This window comes from Gavialis gangeticus, unplaced genomic scaffold (assembly GCF_001723915.1).
Source record: "Gavialis gangeticus isolate Ggan-Ray unplaced genomic scaffold, GavGan_comp1, whole genome shotgun sequence".
Classification (NCBI taxonomy): domain Eukaryota; kingdom Metazoa; phylum Chordata; order Crocodylia; family Gavialidae; genus Gavialis; species Gavialis gangeticus.
Window position 1 is genome coordinate 98,957,015 of NW_017729024.1, and position 21,914 is coordinate 98,978,928.

General features: G+C 45.1%; 1 protein-coding gene across 1 annotated transcript in view; it reads right to left on the bottom strand.

Moving 5' to 3' along the window:
* Positions 1 to 18,991: 18,991 nt before the first annotated feature.
* OSTF1 (osteoclast stimulating factor 1) overlaps positions 18,992 to 21,914 on the bottom strand; it is a 54,170-nt gene continuing 51,247 nt past the window's right edge. The window contains exon 10 of the mRNA XM_019517438.1: positions 18,992 to 19,993. Within this exon, the coding sequence (XP_019372983.1) occupies positions 19,929 to 19,993 (65 nt within the window). The 3' untranslated portion in view covers positions 18,992 to 19,928. The remainder of the gene's footprint in view (positions 19,994 to 21,914) is intronic.

Consider the following 21,914-nt stretch of genomic DNA (forward strand, 5'->3'; position numbering starts at 1 on the left):
CCCCCCCCCCCCCACCTCATGGAGATTGGGGCTGGCCCCAGTCTCCATGTGACTGGGTGGGAGCTGCCCTAGAGCTGGGATAGCTGCCCCAGGCTCCCAGGGGCCAGGCCTGACCCTGGCCCCAGTTTTCAGGCCTGGTCCAGGCAGAACAACACAGGAGCATCTTGCTCCTGATGGGTGCACATTCAGATGCGTACCAAGGTCAATTTAATGCTCCTGAATTTTTTCTGTGCAAGAAATACAGGCACATCAATTGCATGTGTAAACACACCTAGCATTTGCATAAGTTTCTTAAAGCGCTGCTTTACATCCAGCACAGGTTCTGTCTGGGGAGCTGTAGAAATACCATTCAGCTCAGCAAAAAAACAGTCAACTGTTGAAAGGCTTTTCCTTTTTTTTTCTTTGCTTATGATGTTTATGGAGACACGTGGAAAATAAGTCGATAAATTGACTACTTTGTTATATAAACTAAAAATGAGGACATTGCTTAATGTTTATTCTGGGGCTGCAATCAGACTTGTTTCAATCAATATTTGCAAAAAACTCTGCCTTCCCTCAGAAAACAAACTTTGGCTCATAGTGTACGTGTGCACAACTGGCGTTGTTCTAGAAAGAAGCTTATAAAGAGCTAAGCTCAAAAGGTATTTTAGCTACTGTACTATCAAATATAAAATAATATTTGGATAAAGTATGTTCTAGTTATTAACTTGAGAATTTGGCATAAACTAAAGAGCACTGTCGCCTCTGTTTTACTAATTGTATGTGCAAGTGCAGGCTCTCAAGTGTACTTGTTTGTTTGTTTTCTTCCTATATTATTCAAACTTGTGCACCAGTATAGTTGCTTGTAAGGTTTCCAGTGAAAAGTAGTGAGATTTTTCACAGGTGTCAGAGAAGGTTAATTTACCCCACAGAATCTCTAGTGCTGGTACAAATGCCTTTAAAGGCAAAGATTTCAGCTTGCTTCTCAAAGCCCAGGTCATGTTCTCGGAAGCACTTATAAATTGATTTCTAGATCAAGCATGCACAATGAGACAGTAAATGGGGAGCTACACAGACTCCTGGACAGTTGTTATTATTTTCTTCAAGAGCAGAATCGCATTTTATACTTCTGCTACTCAAAAGTGTCTCAAAGTATGCTTTTAGGGGCGCGTCCGCACATGGAAGCACGTGAGCTTGCAGCAGCTCAAATAGAAGAGGGGCAAATTTGAGCTGGGACTTTTTGCCTCAGTGCATGTGCTCAGACATGCACTTTGTTGTGGAGCAAATTGTTCCACTTTAAGCAAAATAACCCTGCCTGGCTCCTTCCAGATCTGCAGTCAGGGGGAGCTAGAACCTGGGGCCAGTACCTGTGCTGTCCCCAGCAGTATAAAAAGCCAGCCTGTCCTGGTCCCATTGTATACAAAAAAGCTGCCCTGGCAAGTAGCTCAGGACTACTAGCTCTCAGGAGCTTCTGAGGCCCAGCCAATTGGTACCTGGGGACACTACCCCTTGTGCCAGCTGGACTGCTGAAGCAGCCCTGAGAGTTCCCTGCACCCTCTACCCACTGCAACAGGCTGACAGTGGAGGCTGCTGCCTGGCTGTGACCTGCTGTGCACCTGCCAGATGCACAGCCAGTAGAGGCATCTGCCCCTCTGGACCAGCTGCCAGCAGGCTTCAGCTGCAGAGTTGGCTTTTGTGTGGCACTACTGCCATGTGTGTCCCCTGCCCGACCATCTGGGTAGCTATTGCCTGGAAGATGTTCCAGGTGTGGTGGCCTGTTTGAACTGTCAAAGCATGTCCTCCTGGCCCCAATTGGCCAGGAGGTCATCCACCTTCAGCTGGGTCCAAGGTGCCAGCTCTGAGCAGGCAGGGTCCTGCCAATGGCCTCCCTAGCAGGAATTCTGGTGTTCCCTATTGGAAAACTGAAAAATCCCTAATATTTATTTAAAAAAAAATAATCCTAAAGTCACTGTATAAAATACCCCAAAATCCATGTTCCTCCACAATTTAAACAAAAGACCACTATAAAGAGAGGAAGTGAGACAGAGACCAGTTGGGCAATGTTTTGTTGATATATCTACAGTGTTAAAGCAATGTGGAAGCCTACCAGTGTCTCTATCATAATAATAAAGTGAACTCTAAATATGTGTTTGATGAATACATGAATATATATTTTGCTGTCCCTCCCCGCCCCTGCGCAACAGGGGCTATGCCCCCCCAGCAGGGGCAAAGTAGGGATTAGGGGCCTGGGGGGGGCAGGTGGGGATGGGGAGGGCCAGCAGGGGTCGTCCCCTCCCCCTTCCTCCAGCCCCTGCAACCCCTTACTTACGGGCACTGGAGCCCTGGTGCTGAAGCAGCTGCCTGCCCTGCATGGGCAGGGCACATACTCCAGCACCAGGGTGAGGGGCCAACCACAGAGACATCAAAAAAAATTTTCTGTTGCATTTTTAACCTGTAACAAACATGGCAGGTATAACTGCACATTGCTGCTGTTGGTGTGATTAAATACATTTTTTTGTCATTTCTTATATATATGTTATATCTTAGAATAATGATTTGTACACTAATGGTGACTTAACTACATATCCTGCATCAGACTTCTTTTTGAGAAGTGGGGAGACAGCTATTTTATAATTTGCAGTTGGGGGGGGGGCGAACAAAGTGTGAAGGATACCAAACTTTTAGCTGCGTACAATTTTGAAATTTAAAATTAATTACTGGGATCTACATGAAATTAAGTATGTTGTGCTGGGTCTAAATATTTATCTCTTACTAAAATATAACCAGAGAGATGCTGTGTGGCAATTATTATTTTTTTTTTTTTTGTCTTTCATGCATCTGGGAAGTAGCAAGCAATATTGAAACACTCCTATATTTTAGTTCTTGGCTACCCTTAGAGTGCACTTGGCCACAATTTAAAGCTGTTCTCAGAGTGAGATAAATCCTTTTTGGTCTGGAGCAGGGTCTCATGTACTTGCGCATTGCCATGTCCTGATACCCTAAGAAATACAATAAAATAACATTGTGAGAATCGGCAAGGCTTCACATTGGCTAGCCGATGAAGCTCTGAGTAGGCATTAGGAACACCGTTTTCTATTCTTGCTTTGTCACTGATCTGCCATATGTTCTTGTCCATGTTACTTTCTTTCTGGGTTAGTTGCACCTATTTATCTGGTGAATTACCTCATAACCTGACCACTTCAAAGCAGTTGTTCACTGTTTCCGTCTCTCCAGGTACCTGCTGTCCAGCAGAAAGGAGGCCCAATCTTAGCTGAAGCCAATCTTGATGTGACATGCATAGTCTCAGTCAAAGTGTTACTTCAGAGAACTGTTGCTAGTTGAAAATGTTTAAGGGAAGAGCTTAGTATGCATCAAAAGTAAAGCAATATGATAGGTCCTTAAAATGGAAACAGCCCATTAGGGCTGTGTGAAGCTTCAGTACCCAATTCAATTACGAAGAGCTTTGGCCCAATTTGGTAGTGAAATTCAAATCTAATTGGGAGACCCATTAAAAAGGTCTAAATCAAATCAGAAGTATCTGAATCAATTTGAAAGGCTGGCCTGCAGGAAACAAACTGGGAAAGGTGGGCGGGGGGAGAAGACTGCTCTGATATTGACATCCGTAGCTGGCCAGTGACTCTGATCTTTCCTGAGTTCCCTTCCAATCACAGTACTCTGGGGGAGGGACACAGAAACAACATATAAGGCTGTGTGTGAAGTGATCTGTTTCTGTGTCTTTTGTTTTTTTGTGAGCTGTATCTGTCTTGCAGTAGCAGCAGCAGTATCTGAAAGGTTCTGACTTGGTAGTGCTAGCTAGTCTCTTGCTATCAAATTATATCCAAACTCTCCTACTTACCCTTGCCTACCATCCCTATTGTTATCCCTTTCAACTTATTCTTCCCCAAAAATCCTGTTTGTGATCTGGTTTTTGTTTTGTTTTTTTGGGGGGGCGGGGAGGTGGAATCTGGTGTGTCTTCACTGTGCAGGAAAATACAACATGCGCACACGGATGTGCATGTGCACACATTTTGCAGAACACCAAATATGAAGCATGCTGGAAAGGCAGATGTCAGATCTTCTGGCAGAGGAGGGAGAGGGGCGGAGGGAGAGCTGCAAGCGCCCCCCCCACCCCAAACATAGATGCACCCTCTTTCCTGGCAGCAATGAGTCTTCTGCTGCTAGTGGGAGTAAGGAGGTGGGAGCAGTGTTTGCACCTGCACTATGACTAACAATAACCTGCGTGACATCTGACTCCCCAGATACCTGCTACATCTCCCCCCCGCCTGCTCACCCAGCCTCTCTCTCATCCCCTGATGCCTCAGTTTATATTTTGACTGACTGGACTTCTTGCATGCATACCAGCCTCTGGCTTCTTTACTATTCATTCCTTCCAGGAAGAGCACATACCAACTGCGGATGCTTCCTCAGCCTGATGAAGGGTTTTTAAACCTGAAAGCTTGCTAAGATATATTTCTCCAACTATTCAGTTGGTCTACTAGTTTCTCACCCCATTCTCATAAAAAAACAAAACAAAACAAAACAAAATAAAACTAGGTGGCTGTGGCATTGATGCCTATACAGTCAGATGAGTGGCAAATTGACTAGATGGTTGCACCCAGAGAGTGGTGGTGGATGGGTCATTTTCAACCTGGAAAGATTTGAGCAGTAGAGTTCCCCAAGGCTCAGTCCTCAGGCCCGTGCTATTCAACATTTTTAGCAGTGACTTGGAAGTGGGCGTGGAAAACACACTGTCCAAATTCGCTGATGACACAAAGATGTGGGGAGAAGTGGGCACACTGGAAGGGAGAGACAGAATCCAACTAGATCTAGACAAGTTAGGGGTGGGCGGATGAGAATAGGATGGAGTTCAACGCAGACAAGTGTAAGGTGCTGCATCTAAGGAGAAGGAACCTGCAACATACCTATAGACTGGGGAACACCCTTCTCAACAACACAGTGGCTGAAGGGGATCTTGGAGTCTGTTGACTCCAGGATGGACATGAGCCACCAATGCAAGGAAGCGGGCAGTAAGGCTAACTGCACCTTGTGATGCATCTGTATGTGCACGACAAGCAGGTTCAAGGAAGTGATCCTCCTTCTCCAACTGTGGCCTGACCAGTGCCACAGAGGAGTACTGCATCCAGTTCTGGGGGCCACACTTCAAGAGGGATGTGGCTAACCTTGAGAGGGTCCAGAGGAAGGCTACTCAAATGGTCAGGGGGAAGCAAACCAAGCTCTATGAGGATAGACTAAAGGGCCTGAATCTATTCAGCCTCCACAAGAGAAAAGACTAAGAGGGGATCTGGTGTCCATCTATAAACTCACCGGGGGGGGGACCAGCAGAAAAATAGGTGAGGCTCTGTTCCCCCAGGCACCATCTGGGATAACAAGGAATAACCATCACAAATTGATTGAGAGCAGGTTCAGGCTGGATATCAGGAGACATTACTCTATGGTTAGAGCTGCCAGGCTCTAGAATGGGCTCCCAAGGGAGGTGGTGCTCTCCCCTACCTTGGGGGTCTTCAAGAGGAGGTTGGATAGATTTCTGGCAGGGATATTATGATCCCAGCACTCATTCCTGCCCAGGGCATGGGGTTGGACTTGATGATCTGTTCAGGTCTATTTCAACCCTAGAAGTTACGAAACTATAGGCATACACCCCTTAACATACAAGTGATACAAGTTTTGCTTTCAACAGTTTGAGGGGCACGGTTTCACAGAAACTCCTGCACCTGTCTCCTTGAAACTTGGCAGGCTTCATGCCCTCAGAAGGGGGTACCATCTTTGCTGTTTTCATCCAAATCTGCCAAAAATGACAAATGTATAGGTATTTTAGTGATTTCCCCGTTTATAGTTTATGGCTGAGTTGCCAAATCTTCAAATTGGATTCAGCCAAATCGAATCAGGACAGTGACTCAAATCACCGAATCGAATCACTGTCCCTTTGAATCAGCCAAATCTGAATCTAATACTTACTGCTTCGCAAAGGCCTACATCCCATCTAAGCTATAACAGCCAGTACTAACACTACTAAACTGAAAAAAAAAAAAATTATGGCATGATAGGGAAACTCTCTGCAAAATTTACCTGGTATGGATATAGATGTGGACTAAAATACCAAGGAAGTTATTTTATAATGATGAAGTGATGTCAGTGGGTTTCATCTGACTTCCTTTTTACAACCTCCTCCCCAGCTGGACAGGGGAGGTGGAGGTGGCTTTATTACTTTAGGTGACTTTCAATCCACTTTCTTTAATTGTTTTTGGAAACTCTTATGTCTGTACAGTAGCAGGTTGAAATGGGACCATCATCCCTGTCCAACTCTAAACCAGTGTCACAGACATTTTCTTAACATTGAAAAACTTAACTCGCAGCTGTAGAGTTTCTGCATATTTTTGTTAATGTGTTTTGTATGGGGGGGTTCTGAATTTTTTTTTTGTCTGATTTGGTGTGATGTTATGGGTTTGAAGAAATAAAAGAAGTGATGAAATTATTCCATTGTAAAGTCACCCTTATTCTGGAGTAGTGTTTGCCTGGAATAATAGCAAAATAATACTTCCTGTGTAAATCTACAAATGAACTTTTTGCTATAAACAAGTACTAAAACTGAAACAAGTGGTACCAAACTGAAGGTAAGTGATACAGAGTTACCTGTGCCTTTGCCTGGCTCAGTGGTGTTCGAGGTGTGTGTTCCGAGAAGCTGGGAGTCTTGCTAGCCGAGTGATTTGCTGAATGATTTCAGGCTGGGTCTGACAGACACCCTAATGAGGGGGTGGCACCAGTCCAGGCCTACCATGATACAAAAAGGAGAATCCCGAAGCAACCAGGGAGCCAGTGAACAAGGGCAGCAAACAGGGCAAGCAGTTTGCTGGTCAGTTTGCTGTCCCCCTCCCTTTTGAGGGGTGAGCCTTTCAGCTTGGTGTGAGGATGCAGAGATAAAGGAACTCTTTGGGGCCAAGGAACAGTTAACAGGCCAGGTTCCAGGTGAGTCACTAGGAAAGAGGTGCTTGGAAGAAGGGCAGTAAGAGAGAAGAGGCACATTACGATATCCAGGGAAATGGCTGGAAGATGTTGCAATGCTAGAGAGAAGTAAGAGAGCTACAAGAGGTGGTGAGGCTCTGAAGCATCCTCTGCCAAGAGGAGTTCACTGATTTGATGCTGGAAGAGACCTCTGGGACTTGGGAGGAAGAAATGCCGGGAGGTAACACTAGAGAAGGGAGAGGACATGGATTCCCAGGAAGCTGGAAGCTTCTGACCCCTGGCAGCAAACAGAAGTCTTCACCTCCACCTGAAGCAGTTTGTCTGGAGAATAGATACAGCGCCCAAGCAAGAGGGCAAGGAGCACGTTCCATTGGAGGAGGAGGAGGACAGGCCAGGCCTCCCCAAGGTGGGAAGGATTGAGACAACCACCACCAAAGTGACAGGTGGTGGTGGTTGGAGACTCCCTTCTGGAAGGGATGGAGGGATCCATTTGCTGACCTGTTATCTCAAAGTCTGCTGCTTGCTTGGAGGCCAGATACAAGATGGCATGGAGGGATTACCGAGACTCATCTGGCCCTCTGATCACTACCCCATGGTGTTCATCCAGGTGTTATCCTCTTTGATCCTTCTGGTCAAGGGAAGGGGACTGCGCAGAACTGGGTGCATCCTGCAGATCAATGCCTGGCTATGCAGGTGGTGTTGCTGGCAGGGCTTTGATTTCTTTAGCCATGGGATGATGTTCCAAGAAGAAGGATTGCTAGAAAGAGATGAGCTCTACCTGATGAAGAGTGGGAAGAGCATCTTTGCAGACAGGCTTGCTAATTTAGTGAGGAGGGTCTTAAACTAGGTTTGCTGGGGAATAGAGACCACAGCCCTGAGTAAGTGGGAGACCTGGAGGAAGAGCAAGCAGGAGGGGGCAACAGAGGATGTGCTCTTATACTTCCTGAGAAATCAGGGCAATCAGCTAGTTATCTCAGGTGCCTGTACACAAATGCAGAGCCTGGGAAAGAAGCAGAAAGCCTTGGAAATCCTTGCAGAGTCATGGAACTATGACATGATTGGAATAACAGAGACTTTGTGGGATAGCTTGCATGACTGGAGCACTGTCAGGGATGGGTATAAACTGTTCAGAAAGGACAGGAAGAAGAGTTGCAGTTTATGTAAGAGAGTCATATGATTGCTCAGACCTCCAGTATGAAACTGGAGATCGCCTGTTGAAAGTCTCTGGGTTATGATTGGAGGAGAGAGCAACAAGGTGGGGGTCTGCTATAGACCACCAGACCAGGAGGAAGGGGTGGATGAGGTTTTCTTCAAGCAGCTAGCAGAAGCTTCCCGATCACAGGTCCTGGTTCTCATGGGAGACTTCAATCACCCTGACATCTGCTGGAGGGCAAAACAGCAGTGCACAGCCAATTCAGGAAGTTTTTGGAGAGTGTTGGGGACACCTTCCTTGTGCAAGTGCTGGAGCAGCAAATTAGGGCCTGTGCTTCTTGACCTGCTGCTCAGACAGGGAAGAGTTTTATGGGGGAATGTACTAGTAGATGGTAACCTGGGCAGCAGTGACCATGAGATGATAGAATTCAGGATCCTGAGGAAAGGAAGGATGGAGAGCAGAGAGTAAGGACCCTGGACTTCAGAAAAACAGACTTTGACTTGCTTGGGGAACTCATGAGCAGGATCCTCTAGGAAGCCAGTCTTCCAGGGGGAGAGGAGTCCAAGAGAGCTATCTGTACTTTAATGAAGCTTTACTAAGAGTGGAAGAAGAAAACATCCCTTTCAGGAAGACTAGCAAGTACGGCAGAAGACCAATTTGGCAAAGCAGGGAACTCTTCAGTAAAGTAAATCGCAAAAAGGAAGCTTATAAGAAATGGAAACTTGGACAAACAACTATGGAGGAATATAAGACTATTGTTCAGACATGCAGAGATGAAGTCAGGAAGGCCAAAGTGCAATTGGAGTTGCAGCTAGCAAGGGATGTAAAAACCCTTCTTGTTGCCCTTCACAAGTAGCAAGGGGAGTATCGGGGAAAGTGTGGGTCCCTTACCGAATGGGGAAGGCAAGCTTGTGACAGAGGATGCAGAAAAAGTTGAAATGCTCAATGCCTTCTTCGCCTCAGTCTTCACAGGCAAGTTCAACTCCCAGACTACTGCACCAGGCAGCACAGCTTGAGGAGGAGGTGAGCAGCCAACAGTGGTAAAAGAACAGGTTAGTGACTCTTTTTAGAAAAGCTGGATGTGTACAAGTCCATGGGGCCAGATGGGATGCAGTGAGGGTGCTGAGGGAGTTGGCTGATGTGATTTGCAGAGCTGCTGGTCGTCATCTTTGCAAAATCATGGTGACCAGGAGAGGTCTTGGATGATTGCAAAAGGGTAAACATAATGCCCATATTTAGAAAAAGAAGGATCCAGGCAACTACAGACCAGTCAGCCTCACCTCAACCCCTGGAAAATCCATGGAGCAGTTCCTTAAGGAATCCATTTCTAAACACTTGGAGGTGAAGGTTCTCAAGAACAACCAGCATGGATTCACCAAGGGCATATCATGCCTCACCAACCTGATTGCCTTCTATGATGAGATGATTGGCTCTAGGGATGTTGGGAGACAAGTGGGTGTGGCATACCTCGATGTTAGCAAGGCTTTTGATATGGTCACCCACAACATTCTCGCAGGCAAGCTAAGCAAGTATTGGCTGGATGAATAAACTGTAAGGTGGATAGAAAACTGGCTGCAGCACTGGGCTCAAAGGGTAGTAATCAATGGCTTGATGTCTAGTTGGCTGTTGGTATCGAGTGGAGTGTCCCAGGGTTTGGTCCTGGGGTCGGTTTTCATAGATTCATAGATTGTAAGGTCATTGAATCCATCCCCCTGCACCAAGCAGGAAAGATAACTGGGGTCAGGTGACTGACTAAAACTCCTCAGCAAGGTGACTATCCAGTCTCCTCTTGAAGATTTCCAGGGTAGGTGATTGCACTACCTCTGGAGGGAGCTCATTCCACAGTCTGGACACCCTGACTATGAATAAGTTTTTTCCTAATTTTGAGCCTGAATCAGTCTTCCAGGTGTTTGTGGCCATTACTCCTAGTTTTCTCCTCGGGTGCCCTGGTAAACAGTTGCTCACTAAGCCCTTGATGTACTCCCCTAGGGTAGTGGTAAACTCCTACCAGGTCCCCTCTCACCTTCTTTTCTTCAAGCTGAAGAGCTTCAGATCCCTCAGCCTTTCCTTATATTGCTTGCTGTGTAAGACTGATCATAAGAGTGGCTCTTCTTTGGACTCTCTCAAGCTTGTCCATGTCCTTGTTGAAGTGTGGTGCCCAGAACTGGACACAGTACACCAGCTGCTGTCTCACCAGTGCTGAATAGAGCTTTTGTTTGGTGTTTTGTTTTGTTTTTGTTTTGTTTTGTTCGGTATCTTTATCAGTGACCTCGAAGATGGCATAGAGTGCACCCTCGCTTGCAGATGACACCAAGCTGGTGGGGAGTAGTAGATATGCTGGAGGGTAGGGCTAGGATTCAGAGTAACCTAGACAAATTGGAGGATTGGGCCAAAAAAAAAATCTCATGAGGTTCAACAAGGACAAGTGCAAAGTCCTGCACCTAGGACAGAACAATCCCATGCACCAGTACAGTCTGGGGGCTGACTGGCTGGGCAGCAGCTCTGCAGAAAAGGAACTGGGGGTTACAGTGGACAATAAGCTGAATGAGCCAACAGTGTGTCCTTGTTGCCAAGAAGGCTGACGGCATACTGGGCTGTATTGGTAGGTGTGTTGTCAGCAGGGCAAGGGAAGTGATTCTTCCCCTCTATTCAGCACTGGTAAGGCCACATCTTGAGTACTGTGTTCAGTCTTGGGGTTCCCACTAGAGAAAGGATATGGCCAAATTGAAGAGAGTCCAGTGGAGGGTGACAAAAATGGTCTGGGGGCTGGGACACATGACTTACAAGGAGAAGCTGAGGGAACTGGGCTTATTTAGTTTTGAGAAGAGAAAACTGAGGGGATTTAATAGAAGCCTTCAGCTACCTGAAAGGTGGTTCCAAAGAGGATGGAGCTGGACTGTTCTCTGGCAGATAACAGAACAAGGAGCAAAGGTCTCAAGTTGTGGTAAGGAAAGTTGAGGTTGGATATTAAGAGAGACTTTTTTTCTCATGGGGAGGGTAGTAAAACACTGGAACAGGTTACCCTGAGAGGTTGTGGACTCTCCATCCCTGGAGGTTTTTAAGACCCAGCTAAACAAAGCCTTGGATGGGATGTTCTAGTTGGGGATGGTCAGTGGGTTTGACTATGTGACCTCCTGAGGTCCCTTCCAACCCTAATTTTCTATGATTCTAAGTTCATGCAAGTATTTTCACTATCTAAATCTGTTTTAAAATATACCTTTAGTTACTCTGATAGAATCTTCTCATGTAGATAAGGCTTAATACTTAACAGCCCTCTTTTATGAGGTAATTATTTTCCACTAGGTATAATAAAGTCCTGACTCGCCTGTTTGCTGCTATACTTATTCTGCCAGGAGCCTTGTGACATTAGGATAACAGCTCTCTCTAAGATTTCCTAGCACAATAACCTAAGGCTTATGGAAAAAATAAATTAACTTTTCATAGAGAAGTAAAAAAGTTGATAGACTGAGAAGTAAGAGTACTATACTCTATGAATTTCAGATTGTGAAATGTGCTGTAACTCATCTCCACAAAAGGGAAAAAATACAAGATAAAATGAAATCTTGCAAAGACCAGGATAAATTATTACCTTGTAGAATTAGCTGTGTTAGAAACTTGAACTGGAAGAGCCCATTATAGTCGGATGTAAATTCATGGGATTTAATTTTATAATTTAGTTCTCAACTGTCCTGGCACAGAATGAGGAGGCTTTCTTGGTAGACGTGGATTTGAGGTAAAGGAGTCTCCAATACTGTAGTTAAGCTACTTGAGCTGCAGTGCAAGTGAATTAAAAATGGATATGTACAAGACTTTAAGATATGCAATGGGTGGGAGAACTTTCTGTATGTCTTCACTGATTTTGATTGAGGGCTGAAATTTCAGGCCAGAGATGTGCTTCTCTCTATGCTTGTAAAGTGCCTAACAAGTTTGTGGGTACTATAAGATAGCTTCAAATCCATTTTTGTACTTGTGTGGTCAAATCTAGGTTCACTGCAGGATTTACAGTTGGAATCTGTCTCTGCAGAGAAGAGGAGGAGGGGAGAGAAGACCCTTGAATGGATGTTTTAGAACTCAAGGCATGAGGCCAAACCCAAATTAAGGGGGAAAGGAACTGATATTTAGAGGTGTTGGTATGGAAACTGGTCTTTGTTTCTTGTGTTGCTGTTATTGTCCCAACTCCTCCACATAAACTGAGTAAATGTATCTGTCGGTACAGAGCCTATAAATCCTCTGGCCAATTGCTCTTTACCCTCATAATTGGAGCTGGATGAAAAGCAAGTTCCAATGGGGAGGGTTTAAGGAGGTCCCTCTTCCTCCTCTCGGGTGTGTGGGGTCTGACTAGCACAAGAAGCTTTTTTTCATGGTAGGGTAACTCATGGCATACAGAACTAAGTGAGAACAAGATCTTCCACCAAATGAGGTTGTCTTCTGCCTGTTAAGGACAGTGACCCTTGGAAAATCTCTACTCAAAGACTGGTGCATTATAATTAGGTTTGGGGTTCTCACTTACAGAATGATTGGAAGCATTGCTAGGGAAAGGAAGAACAATAAATTCAGCTTTTTTAGGAGAGGATGCAGAATGGGAACTTCATACATGTGGCAACAAACTGGCTAGGAAAGATGCCCCCAGATCTTGCTACATGGTGAGTGTCAGGTTATACAAGAGTTCAAGTTCTTAATTTTCTTTAATGCAAGTAGCTAAACTAGGAACATAATTGTCAGTCTCTATATTCTTCATGTAAGAAGAAGAAAAAAACCTTAAGAAGACAAAGCCTTGGAATAGAGAATTAAATGTCTTTTTTTTCTTTTCCTTCTCCCCCAAATTATTTTATAGTCAATTTAACTGAACAGAGCTCATCGGATGTTCGTTTATTTAGATGTAATGAAGTCTTGCTAATTTGTAGTAAATGTACTTTCTCTGAAGAATACTACAGTATAAAGATCTTCAAGATATGTGATTTTTATTTTTTTTCCTGGATCAAAGTGCAGTGTGGTTTACATGATGATCTGCAATGCTTCCCCACCCCGCCACTTCGGCTTTTGGATCTGTTTAAAGAGTTGTTGACTGAAGCTGTGTGCAGACTAAATGAGGGCCTGCTTCAATTTAGGGCATAGTAAAGCCCCATGTCGTGCACACACCCTGCACTTACCTGCCTCTCTGGGGGAGGGGAGGGTGAGCTGCTGGCAGGTGAAGCGGTCACTAGGTGAGTGGGGGGACTTGTGCTTCCCTTTGTCAGGGGCAGGCAGCCCCACCCAGGTGGCACCCGCCCACAGGCACCGGGCTCGGGTGGTCCCAGGGGGCACTGGGCCCCTGTGCAACTTGGGCAGGCAGGCTCCAGGGTGGAAAAACAAAAATTGGACTCATGGAGGAGCCTGCCTTCCTAGGCTGCTGCCTGCAAGGCTTCCTGCAGAGCCGTGGAGCTGCAAAGAGCCTGGTGCTCTGCTCTGCGGCTGTAGGGGCAGCAAACTAAAACTCCTCAGAGGAGTTCTAGTTTGCTGTACCCCAAGTCATTTAAGGAGCACTACACCACCAAATTTCCTATAGTGGCTGGAATTTAATGCGCAATATGCCGTTGAGGAGAGCAAACACTGACAATTTAAGAACTGCAAAAGCATTTAGCCTGCTTTAAAGTGTTATGCTTACATGAAGGACCACCCATGGGGACGCCAATTAACTTACTTTAATGCCCCAAACCTGTCATAGAGGATTAGCGACCCTTGGGATTAATTTCCCTGAGCATGAATCTACTGCCCAACTCTACTCAGAGTTAGGAAGAGTAGCTACACACTACAACATCGGTAGGTTGAGCAATATAAGCTGTCATGCGACAACTACCCAACACAATATTCCCATAACACCCAAGCCGCAACACAATAAACTACGCCCAATGGGACAATAACCCGATACTTCCCAACCCCAATGTCCCTGGTCACACAACCAATCAACTACACATTACAATGAGCTTCAGTCACTACCCAGTTGAGTGCTATGCAACTTGACAGACAACCCAGAAATCACGGATGGCAGCAAGAACACCCTGGGCCTAGTCAGCAGGAGAAACCCTCTGCTAGTCCTTGAGGATTTCTAGCTTTTCCCTGCTTAGGTACTCAGCACCTCAAATAAGGAAAGGGTGATACTTTACCCAGCTGTAGCTTCCAAATGAACAGGTCACAGCAAGGAAACTGCACTCAACAAACTCCTACGCTTCAAGAACCCGGAGTCAGAACTGTCCAGCCTGAGTAAGAGCGCGCCTCTGCTTGCTGCTCCAGACAGGATTCATAGCCTTCTAATCGTACCACCTGTCACTCACCCAATGATCCAATCATCACCCTTTTCACAATACCCAAATCAAATTCAAATCTGGACAATACTTAAAAGGACCAGTCAGTGTACACTATTTCAACTTGATACAAGCAACATTATCATAGCTGCCTTATTAGGTAACATATCAACTTTGATAAACAGTTGCGTTACCATTATACACTGTGCATGCCCAAACCTTAAAAGCAGGTCATGACTACATCAAGAGTGAGAGTTCAAACCCTCTAGAAACTTTTCGCCTCTAGTCACATGGCGCATACATGGCCTCTTACTGTTCAACACTCCCCCTCCCCACCCCCATTTTGTCTACACATGGCCTGATAGCCTAATATCTCTGTTTTTTCTTGCATTAAAACAAACACGCAAAAAACCTTAATGTAAAGAAGCCAACCACTGAAAACAAAAGGCTTCTCATACAGAATGATCTGTGTTGTGGCAGGAATTATCAATGACCAGATTAATTCATTAATACAACTCTTACGTTCCAATTTTTTATACTGGGGCAGAACTATAATGTATGTATAACTACAATATTGTATTTGAAATGGTACCACATGATCTGTACAACTCAGAACTACAGTTTGGTCTCTCTTTTTAAATGATAAAAGCCAACTTGGTTTCAAGTCAGTTAGTCACTTAACAGCTTAATGTAGAGTGGTATTTGTGTGTGTATGAACGTTACAAAAACAGTAGTTTAGGCTTAGTGGCTTGGCTAGTTAGAACAATTCTAAGCTTCAACAAATGAAATGAAGAATTTATTAGTTCCCTTACCTCTAAATGTGTAGCTAGCAAAGTAGAAAACTTTTTGGACTTTTACTCTTCCAGAATGTAAAGAAAAAAATGTAGGAGGATATATTTTACACAAAAAGCAGCCTCTATCCTAAAAAAACAGTCCTGTTGCCTTTTGATTAGAAGATCTGCATGGTTATAACTAGGGTGACCGTATGTCCTGGATTGGCTGGGACAGTCCAGGACTTCAAAGGCTGTCTCGGCATCCTGGCTGTGGGAGGAAATTGGAGCAAAAGTTCTGGATTGGCAGGAGCCCCCCTGTATGTGCAGCTCCTGAGGGCAGGTGCAGGCCATCTGGGACTTTTTGCTTCAATCTTCTCTAGGGAGCCTGGCCAATGGACTGCTTTCTGGTCCAGGCTCCCGTGGGCTGCGAGTGGAGTCACTTGTGCAGCAGAGCTGGGGTTGGGATGCATGTGGGGAGCTATGGGGTTGGGGTGCCTGCCACTTTAAGAGTCCAGGCAGCCTGTGAAGCCACTGGCAGGTGTGGGCCAGGGCTAAATGAGTGGTCAGCTGACCCAGGGAGCCAGAGGATATAAGTCCAGGTGCTGAGATGAGCCAGCAGTAACATCTTGGAGCCTGCCAAGAGAACATCTCAGCAGGGTGGCTGCAGCTCCAGGCCAGCTTGGAGAGAACACCTAAAGCAGTCTGGAGGTTTGGGGATGAACTAAGGGGAGGAGGAAGTTCCTAGGGATCCAGGGAAGGCTCCAAAGCCTAGTGAAAAGCTGAGAGTGTGGGATCAGCGAGGGTCCAGGAACCCCAGAAGGGAGCTTAAATGAAAGAAAACATCAATGAGGATATTGTCTGTGAGGCATGGGGCATGGTGTAGGGGAGGAACAGAGCCATGCAATTAGCCCAAAAGGTGCAGACCACTTGCACCTGGTGCTCGGTTTAAAAGCAATTTGGGAAGCCCTGGGGTAGCCACCCTTGTAAAAGTAATTAACATCAAGATGTGCTGGACAAATGAAGGGTAATTGCCTACAAAGTGAGGGCTGCAGGGGCTCCAGGGGCTTTACAGCAACTGCTACATGTGTACCACAATGTCCTGCCCAGCCCTGTTCCTGGGAGCCGTGGAGTTGAGGTCGTGTGCACACATGCGTTGCATTGTTCTGCCCAGCCCCGGTCCTGGGAGCCGTGGGGGTTGGGGGAGAGGGGTGTGCATGCATACATGTGCACACCCCCTGGGGCTCTTCCTGCCCCAACTTCCTTACCCTGTCCCAGATTCCCCTCAAACTACAATCATCCTATGCACAGCATAGTCTGAGGTGTGTGACAGGATAAATCTCTGAATTCAAAATCACGAAATAGTAAAATGATTGCTGTTTTAAAAGGACACTGAAAGCTGTCTTGTTACAAACTGGAAACTAGCCACTTTTTCAGAAGTTTCCAAATCCTACAGTGAATTCTCCTCCTTTTTAAGTATGAGGTGAAATGCAGTTTTATAGATAACTATAGCCTGCTCCCAGAAATGGTGGTGGGACCTCCAACTGTGTCATGACACAACCATGCCTTTTTACTTTAAGAAGGAAAGGAAAAATACATCTTTGAGAAAACTGATGTTTAAAGCTGGGTTCTTGAGCCTGTTGGCATCTCTGTCGCTTCTTGCCTTAATAGTACGTTACAAATTAGCCCCAAATAGCTGCCAATTTGTAGGCAGGACTTCATAGGTTCTGGAGAAGAAGTACCATGGATTGGGTTGGAGTATAGATTCATAGATACATAATGTTTCTTAAAGCAGTATTCTGCCCTTTTATTTTCTCTATGGCTGTAGTTGAGCAACTTGCAGGAAGTTGAGTGAAGTGTGTATCATATTTACTCATGAGAAGTGATTATTCCACTTGGGGCCTAAGCAAGACTCTTGGGAGCATGATATATCCTGGAAGGGGGGCTCCTGCACCTTCCCTTTTGGAAACAGAAATTCTACTTGTATTCTAAAATGAATTCATGTTTTGAAATCGATGTCTAGAGTACTTCTATTTTATACATGTCAGGCTGGGAATCTGGTACAACTGTACCTCCATGCCCTTCCTGTCATAGGGTCTGCTTCCACTCTATTCAACACTGGTAAAGTATCACTTTGACTACTGGTGTTCAATTTAGGGCACTGCATTTCAAGAAAGATGTGGACAAATTTAGAAGGAGTCTGGATTACAAATCTGTACACATGCATATAGTGTCTAAAAAGCATAACCTACAAAGAAAGCCTGGAAAATTGATGTTGTTCAGTCTAGAAAAGAGAAGACTGAGGAGGGATTTGATAAGTCTTTAAATACAAAGCCCTCCTGGCTCTTATAAAGAGAATTATGACAGGCTATTCTGTATCTGCAGAAGAGGGCAAAAAGGTCTTAAGTTGCAACAAGGGAAATTTAGGTTCTATATGAGGAAGAACTTTTGAGGATGGCTAAGCACTGGAGCAAACTACTTAGAGGTTGTGGAATCTTCATGGCTGGCAGTTCTTAAGAGTAGGTTAGACAAGAACATGACCAGGATGATTCAAATAGGAACAATCTTGCCTTAAAGTGGGGGGGGGGGGAGACTGGATAATAGGCCTGCGCGAGTAGGCAGGTATTTGATCCAGCTTCGGATCCGGCCACTTAGGATGTCAAGAAGATAAGTGCAGAGGTTTGGGGGGAACTGCACCCCAAATTCTTGATAGCAAAACTCATGTCATGTGTTACACCAGAGGGAGGTGAAAACTGCAGGGGTCGTAGCCCCTGGTGAGGCCACAAAGCCTGCCAGCTATGTGTGTTTTGCGCTGGGGGAGTCTGGCTTCTTGGGCCCTGCACCTCCTGGCTGCTAACAGGCAAAACTTGTGATGTGGGTGGGCAACACTGTGTGTATGTTAAGGTGCACCCTTCCTGGCACGGGGGCTACTGAACAACACGACAGTGTGCCCCAGTGAGGTCTCCTCCCCTACAGCCTCAGGTCCGGTTCACTGCTTTACATGACAACAAGTAAAATAACTTAGCTGTTTCTAGGTCCCTCCCCACAGACACTGTCATTTGGAAAGACAGCTAGAGAGAAATCCTTCAGTCTCCCCCCACCCCCATTCTCCCTCCCTCTTTTAACTTTCACTTTTACTCAGGGTATGCTGCTTCAGATTCCGAACTGTCCTTGGATCTGAAGTGCAATCTGAAGCTTTGCACAGCCGTACTAAGTAATCTCCCTGTTTTTCGATAATTCTCTGAAGTCAGCTGCAGGGAGCCAGGAGAATGGAAGCAGGGCTATTGATACATGTAACTTCTAGGAAAGAACACAACTTCCTAGAAAGACAGAGGTAGAAGTTACTATGATTTATGAGCAGGGATCCTGGTTTTCTCCAATTAAAAATCCCCAATTTTCAGTTTTAAAGTAACCCAAAATTCACACTTTTCCATGATTAAAATGAAACGCCACTATATTTATATCTACATATTAGTGGTGTCTCATTTTAATCATGGAAAAATATGGATTTTTGCGTTTGTTTGTTTTAAATCAAAGAAAACCAGGATCCCTGCTTATGAGTTTGAAAACGTAGTACCCTGTGAGCTTCACAGGACCTTTAAATCCTTTAGCCATGAAGCAACTGCTAGCAGATATTCATCTTGTTGAATTAATGCAAGTCTTCCTGCTTCTCTGGCCTATTATTGCAAGGGTATCATCCAAGGCCTTGGAAAAGCACACAATGTTAATCAATCTGATGATAAATGTGATTTGGCATTCAGTGTACACAGACTGTGTCTTTAACTTATGTGTTTGTGGAAATCGTGGAAACAAACAATATCTTTTTAAAGTGTTTATTCAGATTAGGCATTTTTTCTAAAGGTATTTTTGGTTTAATATAAATCTTCCCTCATTCTTTCAAAACACTTTGAGGTAAAAGTAAAGTGATTTAGAAAAAAAATACAAGAACATTTAAAAACAAACAACAAAACAAAAGCAAAAGATCAGTAAAATTTTTAGGCAAGATAAATAGAAAAATATTCGCTCTTCACCTCAACGCTAATGATTTTCAACACAAATGCACCTCAAACAGCAAAATAATCAAGTTACTGAGTCCAAAGTGGAGTTCGTTCCTCATGCAAAATTCTGACTTCAGAGGGAGTTTTGCCTGAGTAAAGATTTCAGGATTGGGCCCATAGCAGTAAACAGAGAAATTATTCAGAAACAGATATTCCCATGTTATTCCAGTCCCACAAAATGGAAATACAGAACCCCTACATTGTCTCTTTCAGATCCACAAAGGTAGAAGATGGACATATTCACTGCATCAATATTTTATCTCGTACCTGAAAGATTTTCTTTTTGTCAAATAACACTGACTCTTGCTGGTGCTTGCTTTTAAATTGGGCTTCCTATCTGCACACAGGAACCCAGCTTAAGGGGCACTTCTAGGAACTGTGCCATGTTGGTAGGAGACCCTTTGAGGAGTTTATTCAAGAGGAACTGGGTGTCTGCAGGAAAATCCTGTAGACTGGAATATCTGTGGGTTCAGCAGGACAGGAGAAGGGACCCCAGCGAAATGATTCCAAGGAAACTTTGATAAAAAGCTTGGCATTTTTTCCTGTGGGTTCTTCCTGTGGAAAGAATTTATTTCACCCTTTGTTTACCTGTCATACTGCGAGATTGCAAGACTTTGTTACAAGGTACTTCTTACAGTTGCATAGATATGATTTGGGAATGATGTAGGCAACATAGGTTATAGTTCTTAAGACATAACGAAGGAAGCTAATCAGAGTCTTCATCATCGAGGTATTCCTCTGCGTTACTTAATGTGCGCTTTATATCTGGAAAGACACAGAACTCTATTTTTAGCTTGGGAGAGAATCCAATATGTAAGAAAAAAATGTCTACACAGCCACAAACACAACTAAGAAACACTAACTGGGAGACTGGAGGGAACTTTCTAGGCTGTGTTTGGTCAGAAGACCCACAGATATTGGGCTTGAGGACCTGGAACAGGTCATATAACCAGATCTCCTACACCTCAGAAAATGTTCATGTCTGAATTTTGCTTGCTATGGAAAAATCTGCCACACAGAGGGCATCTCTACATGAGAATTACTATGCAGTTGCCTAATTAACTGTGCAGTAAATGTCTCCACATCTCCATGTGTGCCCCCATTATGGTGCACAAAACTAATAAACTCTGTAGCAGGGTAGTACTTGTAAATACAAGTATAAGTACCACCCTGCTCCACAGTTTGCTTGTGCACAGCAGCCCATGTGTAGATGATGACTTGGCTGGCTGGGGCACAAGGGTGTTTCAATGAGGGGGCTGCCTGCCAGCTAGCCCCACAACGAAGCACCTTCATGCCCCAGCCAACCCCTCTGCAGCACACTGAGCTTGGTCAGAGCAGCCCTGGGCGGGCAAGCTGACCTTCCGCCCCCTGCCAGTCAGGGCTGCTATGGTCCAGCTCAATGTGCTGCAGTCTGGGCACATGTGCAGATGTATGCCTGGCAGCTCTAGAGCTTATTGCTGCATGTTAATAGACGCACATTAGTAGATGTACCCAGAATCACTACAAGTGAGCTCTAAGAACCTGACAGCCTGAAAAGTATCCTGCACTCAGAGGCACAAGTATCATTTTAACCTGAGCTGGTGACTACTTTTTCTTCCAGCTCAATCACTCCACAAACTCTACCCCAGCCTCCATCCTTTGCAAGTACCTTCTGCCTCTTCTCTTATTTCCTCCACTTTAACACCTAAAATGTTTTCTTCTTTTTGTTAGATTATTGTAAGGTAATCGGTAGATCTCTAACACTGTTTTATACATGCAGTACAACTAACTATGCTCTCCTACTCTTCTCTCATGGCCTGCTTCCTTCTCGTTACCCAGAAAGGATCATGGCACTAGTCAAGTATCTTCCTCTCCATAGCTTCCTGTTCACCTAAGAAACTGTATTCTAAAGACCTTCCAGTGATTCAAGAAAATTGAATTGTTCTGAAAAACCACGTCGTCTGGAGCTCTTGGCTCCAAGTTTAACCTTGACCATACCATTTCTACCCCTGCTTAGCTGAAATGGACCATATCGTTCTTTCATAACTACCAATGTGCTAGTGTCACAGGGCACTAAGGTGCCTGTTCCTTTAAGGGCAGAAACTGCCTAGAGAGAGGGCCCTAGCAGTCAGGCTGGAACCCCACAGGTGCAAGTTACTGTGGCAGAAGGCCTAAGGAGGGAATTAGCCTGCACCTGCAGCTGGTCAGGTACCACCTGAAGAGGTAGGGCCCTGGGCACATACAAACCCCAGGACTGGGACTGGAGAGTCAGTTCCATGCTAGCAGCCAAAGGGGAAGGAGCCTACAGGGAGGAATTGCCCAGAGATTCTGCAGTTACCAGATATGCTGCACTTGGGGCTAATAGGGATGCAGGAGCTCATCAGGTACCCTTGCCTATGGGGCACTTAGTGCTGGAGAAGAAGTTTGACTCTTTTCATAGATTTCATAGACATTAGGGCTGGAAGGGACCTTGGAAAATCATCGAGTCCAGCTCCCTGCCCAAGGGGCAGGAAGTCAGCTGGCGTCACAGGATCCCAGCAAGATAAGCATCCACTTTACTCTTGAAGGTGTTCAATGTAGGTGCTTGAACCACCTCCAATGGCAGGCTGTTCCAGACCTTGGGGGCTCAGACAGTAAAGAAATTCTTCCTTATGTCCAGCCTGAAATGGTCTTGCAGTAGTTTATGACCCTTCGACCTCGTCATCCCTTGGGG